The sequence below is a fragment of the Glycine soja genome, chromosome 20, assembly GCF_004193775.1.
Source record: "Glycine soja cultivar W05 chromosome 20, ASM419377v2, whole genome shotgun sequence".
Lineage (NCBI taxonomy): Eukaryota > Viridiplantae > Streptophyta > Magnoliopsida > Fabales > Fabaceae > Glycine > Glycine soja.
Genome location: NC_041021.1, coordinates 35,255,345 through 35,277,128, shown reverse-complemented (window position 1 = coordinate 35,277,128; position 21,784 = coordinate 35,255,345). Strand labels below are relative to the sequence as shown.

The 21,784-nt window shown below is 36.3% G+C and overlaps 2 protein-coding genes across 3 annotated transcripts; both read right to left on the bottom strand.

The window, feature by feature from the left end:
• Positions 1–1,345: 1,345 nt before the first annotated feature.
• LOC114403386 (TNF receptor-associated factor homolog 1b-like) lies at positions 1,346–19,393 on the bottom strand. Of its 2 annotated transcripts, XM_028366324.1 has the most exons (14): positions 19,284–19,393; positions 18,303–18,520; positions 18,109–18,220; positions 17,845–17,883; positions 17,369–17,457; positions 17,181–17,249; positions 16,964–17,096; positions 13,645–13,803; positions 12,755–13,103; positions 6,394–6,506; positions 5,131–5,278; positions 3,989–4,461; positions 3,700–3,898; positions 1,346–2,945 (listed from the first exon to the last, which is right to left on the bottom strand). In XM_028366324.1, the coding sequence occupies exons 2-14, from the start codon at positions 18,475–18,477 to the stop codon at positions 1,545–1,547; spliced, it is 3,459 nt and encodes a 1,152-aa protein (XP_028222125.1). In that variant the 5' UTR covers positions 18,478–18,520; positions 19,284–19,393; the 3' UTR covers positions 1,346–1,544. The 2 variants fall into 2 exon arrangements, with proteins under 2 accessions (XP_028222125.1, XP_028222126.1); XM_028366325.1 differs by lacking the exon at positions 17,845–17,883.
• On the bottom strand, positions 19,217–20,472 carry LOC114402041 (UBX domain-containing protein 1-like). The gene is made up of 3 exons (XM_028364586.1): positions 20,170–20,472; positions 19,972–20,036; positions 19,217–19,283 (listed from the first exon to the last, which is right to left on the bottom strand). The coding sequence occupies exons 1-3, from the start codon at positions 20,470–20,472 to the stop codon at positions 19,217–19,219; spliced, it is 435 nt and encodes a 144-aa protein (XP_028220387.1).
• Positions 20,473–21,784: the final 1,312 nt, after the last annotated feature.

Here is a 21,784-nt window from a genome sequence, read left to right as displayed (position 1 = left end):
TTGGTGGTGTATTTATATTAGTAGGTAGGTGATAACCAATTTGAGACTTGGTCACTTGTATTTTGTTGAACGATTTTGAATTTTGACTAATGGGTATACTAGGATTATTTAAGTATTGATATTTGTAATGTTTAGCGTACAATATGTATTCGAATTGGTCATGAGATGAAATTTGAAGGTTATTATCGGACTATCTATTTTGATATAGGGATAGAACTATCAAATTCGTAACCTTGTTTGACAAACAAAGTTTGATTGTATACTTGCTCTTGTGGAGGAAGGGCAATGGTCAAGTTTGAGAAATTTCTTGTCAATGCAATTACTGTGAATATTGCTATACAAATTGGCATAATAAATTAGAATGTGAAAAGTTGGGAAGAACTTTTGGCTACAGAATTAGAATGTTACTATACAGTATTTTGCTGCCGAACAAACTTAAGTGCATACGCAAGCAGTTGCCTCAAGCTACTATGATATGACTTGCATGATTATAATAGTTTATCTAAAGTAGATTTATTCCATTTCCGTATGAAAATATAAACGTGATCAAATCCTACCAAAAAATGTGTATAATTTGGTGTAGTCATGACGGATGGCCTAGCGGCTTTAGTGTGGGTTGACATTAACATGCAATTAAATTTATTTTTTGACCAAACATACAATTAAATTTTTCAAACATTATGATAAAAGAAATAATTACAAAATGACTCAACATTAATGTATAAATAACAATATATTATTTACCAACCTAAAATAATGTTATTCTACTCAACGTGATTGAAAAATAACGTACTATCTAATTCATCTTAATGCGATTTCATATTTTAAAATCCTTAATAGATATTTAATAAATTCCTTAGCTACGAAAAACTATTAATTTGAATTTAAATGATACTAACAGACTTATTCTAAAATGCTAATATAACCAATTCAATATGCCTCGAGGAAAAATGAATCTCATACCCGAGTGTTAATATTTAAAAAAAAACAAAACTGTTTTAAAATAAATAAATAAAAAATAGCTTTAAGCATATCGAAATTTAACTTTAAATAGTAGATAACAATGATAGAAAACCGTGCACTCAGGTTAAGATCCAATGACGTTAAAACCGTGCTTAACTTCTCATTTAACACGCTATACTCTTTTTGCAGGAATGTGATTCCAAACATGCGGTACATTAAAAATGTTAAATTATGAATAATTTTCCAATCCCTTTCAAATTGGAGTGATCTTATGAACGTTTTAGACGCATTAAAATGTTTCCTTTTTTAACATATGCTCAAAAGACTCCATTTTTAAAACTACACCGACATGAATGAAACAGTAACTATAAGAACATAGAAATAATCCCAAAAGGCTAGAACATGTATAACTTTATGAAAAACTGGAACCAAATTAATCGGAAACACTCTTTACAAAATGTTTTCCTATCAAGGGGATACAACCTCACTCCAATCTAAAGAGACCCAACAATTTCCTCAAATACATTATTACATTTGTTGATGACCACTAATTTGTGGGCAACCTTTGTCATCTTTTCCCTCTACGGACCATTTGAAGGCCTGAATACAGTATAACCATTGACACCACATGCCATATTTGAGTAATCTTGATAGTACGAGTAACTATTCTCAGTGTTTCTCATGCCTAGATAAGATAGATCAGAACCAGCAACCTGCCATTGGTTTGGAATCATCCCATCTACCTTGCCATTTCCATATGATAATGTACTGGCCTGAGGAACATAATCCTGCAGTGAATCATAATGCCAACCAGATGTGCTATACCCTTGTTGAAACCCGGCATCATGGTAACTACGTGATCTCTCAAGCCTACAAGAACTGGTGGAAGATCCCAAATCATCATCGGTACCCAAGTCTCTAGGAAAAGTGAATTGACGATTTAGCAACTGTGGTCCATCATTGAGGGAGTGGAAGACAGAACTTGCCCTGGATGCCTTCCCAATACCATGGTCCCTTGGTTCATCAAGCAGGTCATTAATGATATCGAGGTGTGGGAACTCATCCACCAACGCCCCTTGGTTCGGACGCCTGGATGTGTAAACTGGGAACTCACTTGGTATGTTGCCCAAAGATCTACAATCTATTGGCCTGAACAAGTCTAGGTTTTGAACATCATTTAGTCGGGAAGGAGGTTCATAGTGCATGCTTCTGCTGGCTTCCCTTTGAGAACTATCAATCCAATTAGGTCCGTTCTGTAAAACATCCTGTGAAATCATACCAAAGGGAACACCAGACTGGGAAGTATTTGAATCCATTTTGTCGGAGCTCCGGGAGATAAATAGTGGGGATGATACCATGAGTGGATGTGAATAGCCAGGAGATGGGTTTACTCCTGAACTGGAGCTGGAATGAGGAAGACTGGCAGCAGTTGACACCACAGGATTCCCCATTATTGCATTTCTATAGGACTGGGGAACATAACTATGAGTAGCAGGTGAGGGATCAGGACCTAACCGACCAGTTGCACTCACAGAGCGTGCAAGTAGTGGAGCAGTTTGAACCATGGAGACAACAGCAGCAGTGGGCCTGGGACCACCAGGAACTAGTGGAGCACTAGATGGCCTTGACAACATAGCCACTTGTGCCATGGATCTTTCGGTTAGTCTTGGGGGTGAAGCTTTCTGGATTTCTGTTTTTGGACCAATTGTTACTTGTGATACAGAAGTTGAAGATGAAGACGCCTCTTTATCAGTTGATTGTGAGACACCAAAAGATGTTTTCCTGACATGAACAGGATCTCCAGTAACTCTAGTTTGGTTTTCTGACTTCATTTGAACAGGTAAGTTTCTTGGAGGACTACTAGATGAGGATGGCACCGCTGATTTCTTCTCTTTTGATAGGCTTTCATTATCCACAGTTCTTTCTATGTTAACTTGGTCTTTGATGGTTTGTTTCTTTTGTAGCGAAGATATATCCTCTTCCTATCAAATAGAACAGTGAAAACCCATGACATCAAGCAAAATTATAATAGTACTAAAGAGAATATAAAATAAATAAATTAACATCAAATCAATCATTACTTTTACTGCCAGTCCAAATCTAATCTCTCACACCTCAAGAAAAATCAAGTCCAGACTTGAAATCCCTTTGTCACATATATAAACAATGCGGCATGTTTTAAGATGTGGTTAAAGCAGCTCATGTCAAATATTGAAAGGAGGGGAAAGCCTTGAAAGTGCAAAAGAGTGTGATTACAAAGCCAATTTCATCTTGACAACTACATAGCTAATAGAAATTATAGTAGAATGGAAGGTTTTAAAAATGAAATCATAATGGAAGAATTTTTTCAAGAAAAGTATAAACTTTTTTCCGGTGAATACTTCAATTCTAATGCAGACCAACCTTTAAACAAGAGCATTAACACATCACATTGGTTTTTGGCCTTACAAATAAATTTTATTTTCATCTCTTTTCCAGATCACAAAGAAATAAGATTAAACGAGGTGTTCAGCAATTCAATATAAGTTTTTCTTTTAAAGTCATTCTCAATTAGCAAAACACTCTAGGTTGTCCTTGATGGTAAAAAAGAAACAAGAAAAAGTTAATCGGGTAACCTATCATGAGGGAGCAGCACTTAGAACAGAAAACTTGAAAGGAAGAATGATAGACAAAAGGGGGATGTAGATAGTAATCACAGTAAATCAAGAAAGGATAAGCTTTTGGAAATAATACCACCTTTCTGATGACAGGCTGATCAAGCCACTTTAATCGATCCTGCAAGCAGAGAACAGCACCCTCAGGCTCAGATCCACCTAACTTGCTACTTCCAGACTCATTAACATCTACAGCATCTGCAGAAGAACCGGACGGCTGACTATCCATTTCTGTTGTCCAACTGTCCACATTACACGATGCTTTTACTTGGTTCTTACCTCTACAAATAAGCAGTGCCAAATCAAATTAACATTTCAGACTAATCATAGATACTCATCCACCTAAAAGAAACACTACACTATATACTTACCTGTTAGGTGACTTTTGGACTTTGTAATTTGAAAAAGAGTTCCCCTTGTAGTGGTCATTCATCACCATTGATGGTAATGAATCAGTAGAACATGTTGAAGAACTGTCATCCATTACTAAACTGCTCCTTTTCTCAGCCATTCCATTTTGTACAGATGAAAGACTAACAATACCATTGCTACTAGCCTCAGTGGGAGGATGAACTTCTGATGCATCAGTATCCCAATTTACAGGACTCACATCTCTGTCTTCAGAATCAGGCTGAAGCACTTCACCAACCCCATCCACAGAATCAGACACATCAGAAACAATTTCCAGGGCATAAAGCTTTTCATCAAGAGCTTGAACTTCCTCCATGTTAGAATCTTTTTTCTCATCAGCAGTATTGTCTTGCTGATTGTCATATACAGCCACAATAGGTCTCTCCTCTCTACCTTTATCCTTTCCTTTCCGATTGTTCCGTTTCTGTTTGGCCTGCAGTGACAAGAAAGGACTATCTGTCAACAGTTAAAAAAGGAAAATACGAACAAGTCTCACCAACCACATGGATATAACATCCTTCTAATCCCACAAATAACAGGCATACCATAGGAAAGGGAACATCAAGAAAACATCTTGGGAGAAATATAGTTTATAAATTGCTGGCAAAATATTTCCAAATCAATAATAATTAGCCAAAAGAATGTTTATAGGTTTGTTATGCAGTAATTTATGTAAATGCAAGGCTGGAAAAAAAGAAAATTAAGGGTCTTAAACATGTACGTGAAATATAGGCAAATAATGTAGGCATGAGCTCATTATAAACCAATATGCCAAAAGCTTGGGGTTTTAATTTACAAATGTTCTAGCCATAGCAGTTATCATATATCAGAATTCAGAATTTTAGATGATTTCTTCAATAAACAATAAAATAGTCACGTTACAATGCTATCTAATTGTTTGATTGTTTTATAGTAGTTGTGTCATTTGTGATGCATGTTCTGCAGAGCAAATAAGAAGAAGGGTTTTATCTTGAATCTCTTGAATTCTAACACCAAAATATTGAAAATTGCATATACAACCACGGAACAGGTAGCAACTGTGAAATAAACATTAGGAGATTAGACATCCCTCGATAATGCACAGATTAGATTTGTGACAGACCTGTTTCTTCTTTGACTTCTTTTCCCTCTCATTTCCACGTTTTGCTTTCTGCTCACTTTCAGCCAGCCAAGCTGCCTCTTCTTCACGAATGAGCTCTTCTTGTCTCTTTAGAGCAACAGCTTCCTGGTAGGAAACCTCAATTTTATTGCTGCACCCATTATGTAAACAATTAGGATAACCTTCCATTTGCATTCTACAAATAAATACATGAATATATACAGAAAAGATAAAATCCAGGTCACTGGAGAATAAACAAGCACTGAATCACTTTTGTGAAGACAATGATATAGCACTACATGGGCATGGATAAAGTTCCATGGACCTCAAAGTTAATTGCAAAGTGCCTGACCGAGACTACTGGCTATCAAACCAGCTATCCATCATCCCCTATAGCTTCACATGACACTATTAGTAAGTCAAATTTCATGTGTCCCATGCACAAATTCCGAACTACATATAGCTCAGAAGGTAGTTTAAAGTTTACACTTAACCTTCAAAGTGTGATGTCATGTACAGAAAACAAGGTTGTTAATAGAGAAGCTCAAAATTTCATCCAATATGAAATACCACAGATAATGGAACTTTTGCAAAGTCTTTTTCACGAAACTATAAATTGCACAGTTTGAAATTTGAATAGTCAATCCCATCCAAAATTGATCATAGGATACAATTCATAGCATTGAGTAAGATTCTGAAACAGAAGTGTAGAATTTTGAAATAAAGGCTAAAAAATAAAAACAAGTTTGCAATTTACATAGGATGGCCTAGGCAACTTCTTGGCATGGCATCTAAAAGCAAATACGAGTCATGCCAACTTGCCAAGTACTCGCATCTTTTTTCAAACAGAAAATTTCAAAAACACCTTATCCTCTAAAACAATAAAAATACAAATACTGTGAATTTTTTAATATTAAAATGAAAGTAGAACCTTCAAACATGAAATATAACAAATTGGATAGCATTACAAATGACTGGTGTGAATTTAAGATTCTTGTTCCTAACTAGGCAGTGGCCTGTGCTTCTGCATGGGCAGAGAGAAAATAAGAAAAAGAGACAATAAAAAGAGAGGTTAAAAGAGAACAAAGTTTAAAAAAAAAAAAAGTCTGCCTGTACTACACAGAATGGGCAGAGGCTGAATGGTTTTTATAATATTATTGATGATCAATACTACCAAGCAATCAGAAATGCAGATGAGAATATAATATATAAATGAGTATTTAACCTAGAAAACCAGATGAGTCCAGAACTAATACCATATATTACCTGAATATATGGGCAAGGACAAATATTTCCAAAGTCCTGCGACCTAATTCTGTGAGACGCCTTTCATCACGCTCAATAGAATCTTTATTGAAGTCCTCCCCAGAGTTTCCATCCTGCAAAAAAAAGTGACCCATGTTTCTTAGGAATCAAAAGAATTCTAAATTAAAAAGCTAATGTGTCATATATCCACTGTGATAACAATTTCCAGGTTACCCAAAATACAACTCTACAGGTGTCATATATGTCCAAAACTCTAAGCTAAACTTGTTTTGCTTTTGAATTTTAGGTTTGAATGCACATTTTACCGCTCAACTAACATCATTGTGAATTTTATCACCTAAGTTTTTTTTCAGCACATTTTACCATCATGTTTTTCAATTTTTGCACAATATGTTGGTAACAAAACAACGTTGTTTTACAAAAATTAACAAAAAGATGTTTTGATTTTTTTTTAACATTTTTAGGAACACGTCAACACAATAAACAAATTAGTAAAATGCATGAAAATTGAAAAAACATGATGGTAAAATGCCTGGAAAAAAAACTTTGGTGATAAAATATGCAATTAAGCCTAAATTTTAACTATATTGAAAATAAAGCTTATCCTATTCAGATGACACCATTGTGCTTTGTCAACAAACATTTTGTTCAGAGATTCACATGACAGTCACTTCATCAAATACTCCCCCTCAAAACATTTTTCAAAAAATTATTCCCGTGAAAATGTTATTCATACACTGAGATTTTAAAGTAATCACAGGTGTAACCATTTAGAAATGAAGGAATAGAAGCCACATTCCAAGAAATGTAGATTGTAGTTCACAATACAGAATAGAGTTGTCTCTTCTCCATTATGTCCTTCCAAGTCATTTTGGTTGGTTGTTTTGAATAGCTGATAATTAATCTCATGTTAAAAAGACTCATCAAAGGCACATGAATCTGGTTTATATCAAGAGTATTAAGGAGAAGGTTGAGCAGAAAGGAGATGAACCAGATCAGCTAAAATTCTAAGAATTTGCCTTCACATTTAACAACAAATTGCTAAGACACAAGACTCGGAAGAGCAGCAAAAACAAGTTACTCTGCAGAACCGGAAGACCCTCTTCCAACCAATAATCCTCCAAGAAAAGACCCTTCTCCCTTCTCTGCTGCCTCCCCACATTTTAATGCACCACCCTTTAGCCCACATTTCCTCCCCTTAGTTCTCCTGGTGCGGACCTAATTCATGGGCCTATCAACCTATCATTTAATTAAAAATTCACAACCAAAAAATGATCATGGCTGTAATAGACTACGGAGAAAATCAGATTATTGCACTTGAAAAGAATTCCATTCTCTTTTCCCAGGTTTCAACCAGAAGATGAGACTGTTTTGTGACATCTCTTATTCCTTTAATCTCTAAAACATCTCATGCTAATACCATAATATTTCAATGGGCTATAATACTAGCTAGTGTTGAATATTTTTGTATTTATCTATATTTGGTAGCTTAGTTGGTAAGCTTTATTCAGAAGGCAGCAGTGAATTGTCACTGTCATAGTCCTTCTCTCTTTCTTTTGTATTCTATATATATGTATCATTTTGAAATCAATAAAAACTAAGAGAGAAAGAGTGAGTTTTTTCCTCAGTCTTCAAATTTGTACCAGAGCGGGTTCCGTCTGCCATCCGCCGCCGCGCCGTCTGCCGGCCGCCACCGTCCACCGCCACCGTCATCTCCGGCCATTTTTCTCAGGCGAAACCAAGATTAGGATCGCCTCGAAAAGCACGACCCACCCCTAGAAGTCACACCGCCAAAGGAGCTCCCACGCACCGCCTTTGTCCCACGCGATCTCCAGCGTGTGAAGCCCACGCGCCGCCGTCGGAATTGCACTACGCCACCACCGTTCCCTTCGTCGGCCCCTTCTGAATCCGTTCCAGCCCTCAGTTTTCAGTTTCGTCACCTGGAACGTATCAGCCCTATTCTCCTCTCCTTTTTACTCCCTTAGGGTTTCATCTTGTGGGTCAAAATGGCTTCCTCTGGACCTGTTTTCTCTTTCTCTGGGACTCCAACCATCACTACTGCTAAACTAAACTGGAAAAATTACCCCTCGTGGTCTGCTTCCGTGGAACTTTGGTTTCTCGGTCAAGGACACCATGACCACTTGGAGAAAGCTTCCGATTCCGTTCCAAATGACAAAAGACTTGAATGGGAGAAGCTTGACTATCAACTCTGCGCTGTGTTATGGCAATCAGTTGAGCCGGATATTTTGGATATTCTTAGATCATTTAAAACGTGTCGTTCTTTTTGGAAGAAGGCTCAGGAAATTTTTGCCAATGATATCCAAAGCTTGTTTGATGCAACCATGAAAGTTACAGCCCTCAAGCAAACCAGCCATGACATGATCGCTCATGTGGATAAGGCTCGGGCTGCCGTAGAAGAGCTGAGAAAGTTCCTTGTAGCTGATTCATTGGAAGAAGTGAACAGGAAACTTGACAAGTTCTACATGGTCCTTATTCTGAGGAGCTTACATTCAGACTTTGATCATGTGCGTGATCAAGTACTTGCTGGGGACCAGGTTCCATCAATGGATTCCCTCATCACTAGACTTCTCCACACGCCTCATTTATTGAAGGATGAGAATCCTGCTGATGGTGTGGAGACGTCAGCCATGGTTGCGTCTCGAGGTAGAGAGGAGGCGGCCGCAACAGTAGAGGAGGTCGCAGTGGAAGGGGTGGACGTCCTCATTGCACCTATTGCAAGAGGATGGGTCACACCCAAGAGAATTGCTATTCGTTGCAAGGGTTTCCCGACAAGGTCGCACAGGTCTCTAGATCAGAGAAAGCAGAATCTAGATTCTCTGATGAGGAGTATCAGGAGTATTTGAAGCTTAAATCCGAGAAACCCAGCAACCAAGCTCAATCCTCATCTGTACCATGTTTTTCAACAGCATGTATCTCTCAATCCATTAAAGGTCCTAGCCCTTGGATACTCGACTCAGGTGCCTCTAATCATATTTCTGGTAATACGTCCTCCTTTTCATCCTTTTCGTTTCCAAAAATTCCTCACCTTGTTACTGTAGCTAATGGCTCCAAGGTTGCTTCTCAAGGAAGTGGTCAAGTTTCATTGTCTCCCTTTTCGAAATTAAATTTTGCGTTATTCATTCCTCAGTGTCCTTATAACCTAATCTCATTAAGTCAGTTAACTCGTTCTTTAAATTGTTCAGTAACCTTTACTGCTAATTCGTTTGTTATTCAGGAACATGGGACGGGGCGACTGATTGGAGAAGGACATGAATCACGAGGACTTTACTACTTGAAATCCAGTCCACCTGGGTCTTGTTTTGCAATCTCAAAACCCAAAATTTTACATGATCGTCTAGGTCACCCAAGTTTACCAAAGTTGAAGACGATGGTTCCTAGTCTTAAGAATCTTCGAGTCTTAGATTGTGAGTCTTGTCAACTAGGAAAACATGTCAGGTCGTCATTTCCTCAAACTGTACAAAGATGTAACTCGACTTTCTCTACCATTCATTCTGATATTTGGGGACCAAGTCGTGTTACATCTTTTGGTTTTCGATATTTTTAACCTTCATTGATGAATTCTCCCGATGTACTTGGGTTTATTTAATGAAAGAAAGATCTGAACTTTTGTCTATATTCGTGTCATTCTACAATGAGATTGAGAATCAATTTGGAAAAACAATTAAAATTTTCAGAAGTAATAATGCTAAAAGGTATTTCTCTCATGATCTTTCTTCTTTTTTGTCTTCCAAAGGTATTCTACATCAGTCCACATGTCCTCACACACCACAACAAAATGATATGGCAAAAAGGAAGAATCGTCATCTTCTTGAAACTGCACGTTCCCTAATGCTAAATTCGAATGTTCCTACACATCATCGGGGAGATGCGGTGCTTACTGCTTGTTTCCTAATCAATAGGATGCCCTCTTCTTCTCTTGAAAACCAAATCCCTCACTCAATTGTCTTTCCTCATGCCCCACTATTTCATGTCTCTCCTAAAGTGTTTGGTTGTACCTGTTTTGTCCATGATTTGTCTCCTGGTTTAGACAAACTCTCTGCTAGGTCAGTCAAATGTGTCTTTTTGGGTTATTCTTGTCTTCAAAAAGGTTACAAATGTTACTCTCCAACCATGAGACGATACTACATGTCTGCAGATGTAACCTTTTTTGAAGACACACTCTTCTTCTCACCCTCCGTAGACCATTCTTCATCTCTCCAGGAAGTTCTTCCTATTCCTTCTCCTTGTCGTCTAGATAACTCAGGCCAAAATGTCAGTGTTGTCCCATCTTCCTCACCAAATTCACCTAAAGTTGTCTCTCCACCTCTGATTACAGATCAACCCAGGACAAGACAGATTGGATCTCCAGTACCTGAAGCCTCTCCTCGTGATTCTCGTTCTTCTTCAACCAGTCCTCCACTCATGGATCCTTCCTCTTCTCCTCATTCTGACTCACATTGGCCCATTGCCATCAGGAAAAGTACTCGCTCTACTCGTAATCATCATCCTATTTATAATTTCTTAAGTTACCACCGTTTGTCTCCTTCATATAGTTCCTTTGTTTTCTCATTGTCTTCCCTTACTATTCCTTCCACTGTCCGTGAGGCACTTGATCATCCTGGCTGGAGACAGGTTATGATTGATGAAATGCAGGCTCTTGAAAATAATGGTACTTGGGAGCTCGTTCCTCTTCCTCCTAGTAAGACCACTATGGGTTGTAGATGGGTCTACACTGTTAAAGTTGGGCCCAATGGTAAGGTTAATCGGCTTAAGGCTCGCTTGGTAGCTAAAGGCTACACATAGGTATATGGCATTGATTACTGTGATACTTTCTCTCCTGTAGCCAAACTCACCATTGTTCGTCTATTTCTTGCTATGGCTGCCATCCATCACTGGCCCCTCCATCAGCTTGATATTAAGAATGCCTTCCTCCACGGTGATCTTGAGGAGGATATTTATATGGAGCAACCTCCTGGGTTTGTTGCTCAGGGGGAGTATGACCTTGTGTGTAAGCTTCACCGATCTCTCTATGGGTTGAAGCAATCTCCTCGAGCTTCGTTTGGTAAATTTAGTCATGTTGTTCAAATGTTTGAACTAAAACGAAGTGAAGCTGATCACTCTGTATTTTACTGTAATACATCTCCTGAAAAATGTGTTTATCTAATGGTCTATGTTGATGATATAGTGATTAAAAGAAATGATACTACTAAGATCGCCCAGTTAAAAGAGCAGTTATTCAGTCATTTCCAGACCAAAGATCTGGGATCTTTGAAGTATATCCTTGGTATTGAAGTGGCTCAATCAGGAGATGGTGTTGTGATCTCTCAGAGGAAGTATGCTCTTGATATTTTAGAAGAAACAGGTATGCAGAATTGTAGACCTGTTGAAAGCCTTATGGATCCAAATCTGAAGCTCATGGCAGATCAAAGTGAAGTTTATCCTGACCCCGAGAGATATAGGAGGCTTGTGGGAAAACTCATTTACCTTACTATTACTAGACCTGATATCTCCTTTGCAGTGGAAGTGATTAGCCAATTTATGCAGAGCCCTCATTTGGCCATTGGAATGTTGTTATGCGTATTCTGAGATATGTTAAGAGAGCTCCTGGACAAGGGTTGTTGTATGAAGACAAGGGTAATACGCAACTATCAGGATATTGTGATGCTGATTGGGCTGGCTGTCCCATGGATAGGAGGTCTACATCAGGCTATTGTGTCTTCATTGGAGGAAATCTTATCTCTTGGAAAAGCAAGAAACAGACACTTGTCGCTCGGTCCAGTGCAGAAGCTGAATATCGATCTATGGCTATGGTTACTTGTGAACTCGTGGATTAAACAATTTCTACAAGAATTGAGGTTTTGTGAAGAGTTGCAAATGAAGTTGTATTGTGATAATCAGGCTGCTCTTCATATTGCCTCAAACCCAGTCTTTCATGAAAGGATTAAGCACATAGAGATTGATTGCCATTTTATTCGAGAGAAGCTTTTGTCCAAGGAGATTGTCACTAAGTTCATTGGTTCTAATGATCAGTCAACAAATATTTTTACTAAGTCCTTAAGAGGACCCAAAATTCAAACTACATGTTCCAAGCTTGGTGCATATGATTTATATGCTCCAGCTTGAGAGGAGTGTTGAATATTTTTGTATTTATCTATATTTGGTAGCTTAGTTGGTAAGCTTTATTCAGAAGGCAACAGTGAAGTGTCACTGTCATAGTCCTTCTCTCTTTTGTATTCTATATATATGTATCATTTTGAAATCAATAAAAGCTAAGAGAGAAAGAGTGAGTTTTTTCCTCAGTCTTCAAGTGCTAGCAACATAATTCCTCGTTTACTTTTTATCAACACATTATTTTTCTCACCTTTGTGCGGTTTTGAGGACCCTTCTCATCTTTCGGAGGCAGAGGTTCTTTAGCTGCTCTCTCAAGTAGCAGAAGAACATCATCCACCAATACAAACATATCTTTCTCAGCACCGACAATTGGTGCGGGCATTTCTTCAGCATCCAACAATTTTACCCTACCTTTCTTGCATTTATTCTGGCCTTCGAGAGCCTTCAACCCACTATACAGGGAGTCCATTACCAAAGTAGAAGTCACTTCTTTTTCTATAAAGAAGTGTTTCACAACTACTTTCAAAATTACGTCTGTCTTCTCCCTTGACATGCGGCGCCTAGAGGTTTGATCAATTTCTCGCCAGAAAGTACAGAAGCTGCAAATAATGCAAAGTACCATTAAGATCTGCCAATAAAATCACACACCAGAAATCCAAGTGGTAATGAATCCAAATACAATATACAACATAAGATAAATCTCGTGTCCCTATCAAACAACAGTATCAAGACAGATTAAACTTGTTACAGCATATAAGATATAAAATACAAGACACTTCAGAATTCATATGCATAAAAAGAGACATGAACTACTCAGGTGCCACCACAATACATTGAACATATACCATTGTCATGTCAACCACCAAATTAAACTACAATATCCCTCCTATCATTTCTTTTCTTCCCAACATGCCTAACATTTTTCATTTTCAGGCTTGAAGGAAGACTAAAATAAGTTTTGACACTTTCAGCAATCAATTACTAAAGATCATGGAGCACGAAAAGAAAATAATTTGAAGGTCATGACTTTTTTAGATGACACTCTGCAGCAAGATAAAAACTACAGCATACATAATGAAAAATTTAGATTATACATACAAGTCAAAAAGGTTTATACTCTTAACGATGAGCATGAAATACCTTGACCACCTAGCTTTATCCTCTATCAACTTCCCAAGCTTGCTTCTTCTTTCCTCCACAAAACGCCGGCAAATTTGTTCTACATTTGTCAAATATACTCTAACAAGTTCTCTCCTATACTGACAATCAAGGCAACGAAAAGGCCTGTCAGCTTTTTCCCTGCACACAACAAAAATGGTTACACACATATGAACCAAAAGCTCCAAAGCAAACAGGGTCAGCAACACAAGTTAGAAAGGGGTAAATGTTAAGAAAACTACATTTATTTTAAAAACCACAAGACAGTACAGCCTCAGAGCATGACAAACAACCAGATGAATCAACAAACATTAGCCAACGTACTTTGCACTTCTGCTATTAGCTTTCTACCCAGATTGTGCAGAACAATTCATAGACATAAAGACATGAAAATCATTCTCTATTGACCCATTTGAATGATAAACCTTTTCTAGCAAAATAATGACTTTTTCACAAGGAAAATAAATACATTTTGGAGATGTCATGACTTCAAACCTATGAACAATAAAAATAATCTCTGTTTTTAACATAGTCTGAAAATGGTATGACATTTTAAAATGATTTTATTCTGCCAAAACAATGTACAAATTTTGCTAAAATTCAAAAATATCTCAAACATACCGAAATACTGTACAAATTTTGCTAAAATCCAAAAATATCTCAAACATACTGAAATACAAACACTTAAATATCTTAACACTGGCCTTTACAATTTTGGTCAAACATTTTCTAATTTCATATTATTAAATAGGATAAAAGATTAAATAAAAATAAAACAAGATAGCAAAAAAATGAAAAATGGAAAAGTCTAATATTAAGTGTAAGTTCACTTTTTGCAACTTAACCGGGTCAATTTGTAAAATTGGAAAACGGAAAAGTTAAACTAATAAGAGGGTAGGTAACCAAATGGGTTTAAATGATAAAAAAGATTAAAGATAAAAAAAATGGAAAAACAGAAAAGTCTAATTAATATTAAATGAGTGTACGTTCACTTTTTGCAACTTAATAAAGTAACTTAGTAAAAATTGGAAAATGGGAAAGTTTAATTAATAAGGGGTTAGGTAACCAAATGGGTTTAAATGATTAAAAAGAGAGAAATATATTAAAAAAGAAAGAATATAAATTCTGGAATGGTCAGACAAAGTGACAAAGTCAAAATTCTAATCCGATCATGTAATCATGCCTCCATATTCACAGAACAGCCGTGATCTCACCACAAAATGAGGCTGCTTCAGACGCAATCCCAAACCCATGCCGTTCCAAAGTATTGTGTCACGCAAGGTCAGAATCTGCAACCAATGTCCATTTTTCACTGCAATCACAGCACTTTTGACTACTTAGAGTAAATACCAAAAGCACTACAGAAGAACAGTGAATGGTGAGGAGGCTCTTGAATTTGGTCCGGGTGAAACTCAACCCCAAAAGCTATATCACTAGGTGAGGATTGTCCAAACCTTTATAAGCTCTACTTTGGCTATATCTATAGTTGATGAGCTATCTTAACATGTACCCCTCACACCAAGGGTTGGAGTTCCAAAGCGTGGAGATTGTAGGACTATCATTTTTATATCGCACTGAATAAACCACAAGATCCGGTAGATTGCACCAGGAAAGTCACAAGCCCAATTACATTTTCGGCAGTTGAAGGTGGCCCAATATCAAATTTATGCTAGGCTCTAATACCATCTTGAATTTGGTCTGGGCCTAACTAAACCCTAAAAACCAGCCTATGAGTCAAGAATTGCCCAGGCCCTTTATAAGCTCTACTTTGGTCATATCTATAGTTGATGTAGGATTTCAACAATGGCCATTATAAGGAAGATTATGGATACAAGATAAATAATTTATACTAAACATATAAATGCTAAAAATAAAAAATTACTAAAATATCCATTATAAGTGATTGATAATCATAGTTTAGACACACAATCACCATCAATCTAAGGCATAATAGAATGGCCAATAACATCAAAAGTCAAGCAGACAAGACCATAAAACTGAGGCTGGGGCTGCCAGGAAAAGGATGGGTTTGATCAAAAAGCACTAGGGCTGCTGCAAGGTAGTTGGAAAACACATAGGTAGAGCATTGAGATGAAAACAGAGGGTGGTGCTGCTGGGTTATTTCAATGGATGTAGGGATTCAAACCTAAAAGCTCATGCAAAAAAAAAGGGGGTTGAATCACAAAAAACTCCCTAAAAGAAAGGGTGGGCAATGGCAAAGAATGGTCTACCCTGTTCAGAGCTGCAGCTGCTATAGGTGTGATATTGTCTACAAAATACTGACTTGACAGATGTCAGATTCCACTTTGGCCCGATAGCCAGAAGTGCATAAGTGCAAGATTAGCTGCCATCAACTACTAAAGTCATTATTAAGAAAATTAGTCATTACCTTTTCAGAATCTTCTTTCTGCTAAAAGAACTTCAGATATTTTAGAAAAAACAAAAAATATCTTACACAGACTGATAGACACAATACATGCAAATATCTTATACATGGTACAGCCTTTTTGACAATTGTTACACGGAATTTATCATTTCACACTAGTCATTATTACTATGTCAAAAAATAACATTTAAATTTAACTATTTTCTAACCATTAAACAAGTAAACTCCAAAGATAAAGGAGCAAACAGCCAACTTGCACTACATTTATTACTTACAATCCAATAATTTAACAAAACCAACACAAATCATATTGGTGGAAAATCAGAAATTGGAAATATTAATAGCTCAAAAATAAGGAAATCAATGGATTCCATGATAATTCTACCTTGACCAAACAAAAAAAGTTATCATGAATAATTCAATATCACAACATCTGATTGGAGAGGAGTGGAATAGTGGAGCAAGCATAGAAATTCATTGAACATAGAACAAGACCTCCTCCAAGGTACTTGGAAAAGGTTATAGCACAACCTTTAGGCAAAAAAGCCAAAGATGAACACTACATAGACCTGGAGAAACTAGCCATCCTCAAAATTTAGTAGATGAAGACAAACACCAAGTTTAAACCTTTGTCAAAAGAAGATCATGGAAAATACTGCAGAGTTGCAAAATCTCAAATGGAATCCAAGGTTACAACCTCAGAGATATCTTGCGGGCTTTCAAGTTTCAAATTTCCAATAAAGCATATTGAAAATAACTAATCACCCAAACAATTTGAATCACAGAGCATTCAAATATTCTCCTATCTAAGTAGCAAATGAAGTCAAACAACCTTCATGACCAGTTAAAAGTATACAAGATGCTAGAGAATATTTGTAGGATTACAAATAAAATAATATATCATAAATAGAATACCTAATGACTTGAACTTGAGCTTTTATTATCAGATTGTCAGATGCGTCAACAAACCCATCATACACTTTTGAGAGCTCCATAAACTTTTTCCATCCCCAGTCATGCTCCTTCTTCCAAAATCGGTGTAAAGTATCTAGAAAATTCAAATATAAAATAACTCAACCTTGTTTAAAAAATTTAAAACACGAATATTGAAGCCAATTATTTACCAACAGACCAGAATATTTTGATTTCTTTGGATCTTTATTGACCACAGCTATTGTAAATTGCGCAAAATGACTCCATCCTGTATTGCCCCAAAATTAAGAGAGGAAAACCAAAGAGAGGTCAAGTACTACAGCAACAATAGTAGCTGGTAAGACTAACTATATAACTAATGCAGTCAGGAAAATTCAGGAATCAAACCAGGAAGAAGTTTGTCATGATTAGCAACACAAAGAAACAGAGAGAGATGATTGCAGACATCACAGCCTTGTGGATAAATTAAAATATACCTGCCACATACCACAGCATGATTAGGTCAAAACCTCAACTAATATGTACATCATGTTTCAAGTCATAAGGACTGTCTCAGCAAACTATATGCACCCGTTAGATTGCATGAATCCACTATCCATGAACCAACTCTGCATCAAGCACGTTAATTCTATAATCATGTACTATTCCTCCTGATATACTTCACAACTATCAAAAATCAAATAAATTTATTTTCCTTGTTTGATAAATCAGGCTGTTGTACAGTCATAAATTCGTTTATAGACGTCTGAAAATTGCATAGTATCAATGTAACCCCAAAACAAATATTTTTTTCCCCACAAAAGAGAAATTTTAGAAATAAATTTTGTCAAAACTTATAAGTTCATAATAAACTTGACACTAACCACACTATGATGGACTGGAAGTCATAACGGTCAATTTCGCTGCAACAGAAGTGTAAGCATATGACCATATGTTATTAACCAAAAAAGAGTGAATGAGGGATAGAGAAAAAAAACATCATCATTGGACCACACCCTTTTTTGTGTAACATCAAGCATATAGGTATAAAGATGTAAATTAAAATGATGCAGAAAAGCATAAATAGTTAAACTCTAAAGCATACAAAAAAGCCAGGTAAGACAGATAAGTTTATCCTAGCCACATACCACTTGTAGCTGCCAACCTCAAACGCACTACTACGAAGTTCCCTTTTGGTAATCTGAGAAAAATTTTCAATCTTCCATGTATATCTTCCATACAATTCTGAAGGTTTCGGTCCTGTAAAGAGGAAAACATATTAGATTTTGAACAACTGTTTATGTAAAATTTGGATTTTAAAATTAAATGATTACAAATTCACCATCATCGTCATCGTCAATGTCCCAATAAGGGGGTGAAGTCGATGGGGTTCCATTCTCCACCTGCTCGGAAGACCGCCATTCTGCCAATGCTTCCCCAGATTGACAACGCTGCCCACTAAAAGTTCCCTCCGCAGACTTTCCCACTCCAGATTCCTCACCTGAAATCCCAGCCATTCCCTGATCAAGCACTATTTCACTAACACTCCTCTTATAACACCTGCCAGATAACATTGAAAATCAGCCTCCCTTAAGCCCCACATTACATTACAGCATTGAAAATCAATCAACTTTAGACAGAAATAAACTATTCAAACAGTACTTCTTTTTCAACCACATCACAGAAAATCCTATTATATATAATGATTAAAAAAAACTCAATTTTTCCCACTAACAAGTTATCAATTCTAGGCAAAATAGATACAGAAGCACAGTGCATTGAAGGAAACAATACAGAATGAATTCAAATAACAATAATTCACCAATTGAAACCCATCAAAACAATCACATAACATAGGGTTGATTCCTTCCCCCATTTCTCAATATCCGACATACAACAATTAGAGATAACCCAAAATAAAAAATAAAATAAAACCTCGAATATGATTAAAACCCAAAAACCCACCTCAGAAAAAAAAAACACAAAAAACAAAACATCAATAAAACCCTAAAACAAAGATTTAACAATATCAAAAATTAAACCCCAAAACCAATCAAATAAATTGGAACAAGAGGGGAATTAAACCAACAAGCGATGCAAATTATATGAACCCAAGAACGGAAAATTTTGCACAAAAATCGACGCCGGAAAACGACCAAGATCTCGGGCAACGATTCCCGTGCAAAACATTGATCGAAATCGAAGGGAATGACGCAGAGGAAGGGTAATAGAAACACCGCAATAGAAGAAAAAATATCAACGGGAGGTAGGGGAACTGGGAAACGACGTCGCATCAGAGGGATCCCAATTAGGGCACACGCACCTGAAATCGAAGGAGCAGATAACAACAACAACTCTGAGATTTTAGAGAGAGAAAGCGAAAAGAGAGAGAGTAGGAGGTGAGAAGGAGGAGCAACGCAGAGACCAAAGACATAACCCAAAAGACGAAAATTAGTATTTTTATTGTCTTTATTTTATTAATATTTATTTATTAATTATTTTGGATTTTATGAAAAATATATTTAAGAATTTTCCTTATTATTTATTTTTTTTCCCCAATTGAACAGATTCTCACAATCGGGGATGGAAAAATAAAAACAATAGTTTAATTTTGTAAGAAAGTAATAACGTTTCAACATTTTCTATATCAATTGTTTATATAATTTATTTGTTTATTTGAAAAACGTATACTATAAAAAAAGGTGTATTATCATTCGAAGACAAATTGATAATATATTAAAATTAAACTCATGTAATAATTATTTAAAAAATTATACTTTGAGTATTTTTTTTAATTAATTAACAGCATAAAAAATGTATGGAAATAATTATATTGTTTAACCTAGAAAAGTTAAAATAAAAAACAAACAAATAAAGTGTTGTTAGGTTTTTTTTTTAAGCAAGGAAAACCATTAAGGATAGTTAAAAATGTAAATGTTGGAATACAAGATTGATTTGTCTCTTAACTAGACTCACACGAGTTTGGGATTGAAAATAGATGTGCCCTAGACCTGGCTAGTAAAGCATGGAAATAATTGTGAGCATTCTTTGTTGCTATGAGGTTGTCCTTAATCAGCTTACAATCAATTCCAAAGACAACAATATGTAATTGGGGTTGATGACTGGTGCACCCAATAAATTATGTGAAAAGACTTAAAAGCCCCTCAGAATTTTTTTTAAAAAATAACTCTTGTCTCTCTCTCCCGTGCCTGCTTCTTCTTCTTCCTTCGTCGGACGTTTCTGCTTCTTCTGCGTTCTTCTTCATTCTTGTTCTTCATTTTCTGCATCTTCTTCGTTCTTCTTCTTCTTCGCGCTGCCTCTTCTTCCCAAGTGAAGTCTTCTTCGCGTTTCTGCTTCCTCATCTTCGTTGCCGCCATTGTTGTCGGGATCAAGTGGAAAGCTTCTTCTTTGCGCTGCTGCTTCTTCTTCAAGTTTCTGCTTCTTCTTCGAGGTACGTTTCTCCTTCGCATTTCTTCTTCTTCTTTGTTGTCGGCGATGGCGGAAACCGCCATCGGGAGGTTGCTGGGCAGTTTACGAATCACCTGATCCTTAAGCCTCTTACGGATCAAGTTGATCCGGAACAGGCTTACGGATCAGGTGATCCGTAAATACTAAAAAACAGTTTACGGATCACTTGATCCGTAAAAGCAACAGTTTCATTTTAATTAGGTTTGCTTGCCTTATTTTGTTTTTGGTTGTTTCAATAGTGTTGAACTTGAACATTGTAATTACTGACAATGTTCCCCCTTTAATTAGCTTTTTTTGGTTGTTTCTTGGACACATTAGAAAAAAATCTTGTCCCGGTTAGCACCTAATATCCCTTTTTGGTAGACATATATATTAGTTAGGATGCTCCCCCTTATATGATCAATAGAATAAAGCACACATCAGTGGTTACATTTATGGGTCTATTTAGATAATCTTTTCTATATATATAGATATATCCTCTTTTAGTTAGGGAATTATCCAAATAGTATATATTGATTAGCATTTTTTTATATCAGCAAAATAGAATATATATATATATATATATATATATTAATAAAAGAGTACCAGAGGTACTATAATTACAACGTGTTATAAAAATCCTAGTGGATCCACATGTGATGCTACTTTCGGATTGATGTGATCCACCCTACAAAAAAAAAAATACATCATCAATACCCATTGGCGTTGAATGATTAGCATGAATTACTTCATTTAAAAAATTCCAAGAGCTAGGTAGTGCGTGTATGAAATTATCCAAATATTCCAAACCAAATATCGTTAGTAAAACTAGTCTCATTATTACAAAGATAAAAATCACAACTAGAGTAAGCACGAGCACAAAGATGCGACCCCCACCAACTCCTTCCACAGTCCTAAATGTTGATTCCTAGGAATCCAATCATATATTTTTGTTTATCCACACACATCAAACACATCAATCCTGGTTTGATTCTATTTCGTTTATCCACACACATCATTCCTTCATGAATCATTATCCGGTGGTCACACTACTAACTTCAATTTCAACGTTCACAACATATTTAGGACTAGCATTATTAGCTTTTTATAGAACTGGTCAACAAAAACATATTGGTCAATGTGGATTATTTCTAGATAGAATGCTATAAGGACAATCGATTAGTGTAAATAAAAAACATTTAGAGAGAAAGTTTTATGAGGGTTAGGAGAACAATTAATCCAAATCCTATAATGATTGCAACTTTTACTAGCTGTTCTTATTTCTATTTCAGACTGAACATCAATATTGTTCTATATATTAATATATATTGTTCTTAGATGGAATTGTCACAAGCAGTATAACAAGGAATGGTCCTA

Coding starts and splice junctions, on each gene's coding strand:
- LOC114402041 (XM_028364586.1), bottom strand. CDS start 20,472: ATGGCGGTTTCCGCCATCGCCGACAACAAAGAAGAAGAAGAAATGCGA. Junction 20,037..20,169: donor GAAGGAAGAAGAAGAAGCAG/GCACGGGAGAGA, acceptor ATTGATTGTAAG/CTGATTAAGGACAACCTCAT. Junction 19,284..19,971: donor TTCCATGCTTTACTAGCCAG/GTCTAGGGCACA, acceptor CTTCGATTTCAG/GTGCGTGTGCCCTAATTGGG.
- LOC114403386 (XM_028366324.1), bottom strand. CDS start 18,477: ATGGCTGGGATTTCAGGTGAGGAATCTGGAGTGGGAAAGTCTGCGGAG. Junction 18,221..18,302: donor CATTGACGATGACGATGATG/GTGAATTTGTAA, acceptor TCCTCTTTACAG/GACCGAAACCTTCAGAATTG. Junction 17,097..17,180: donor AAAGAAATCAAAATATTCTG/GTCTGTTGGTAA, acceptor TGAATTTTCTAG/ATACTTTACACCGATTTTGG.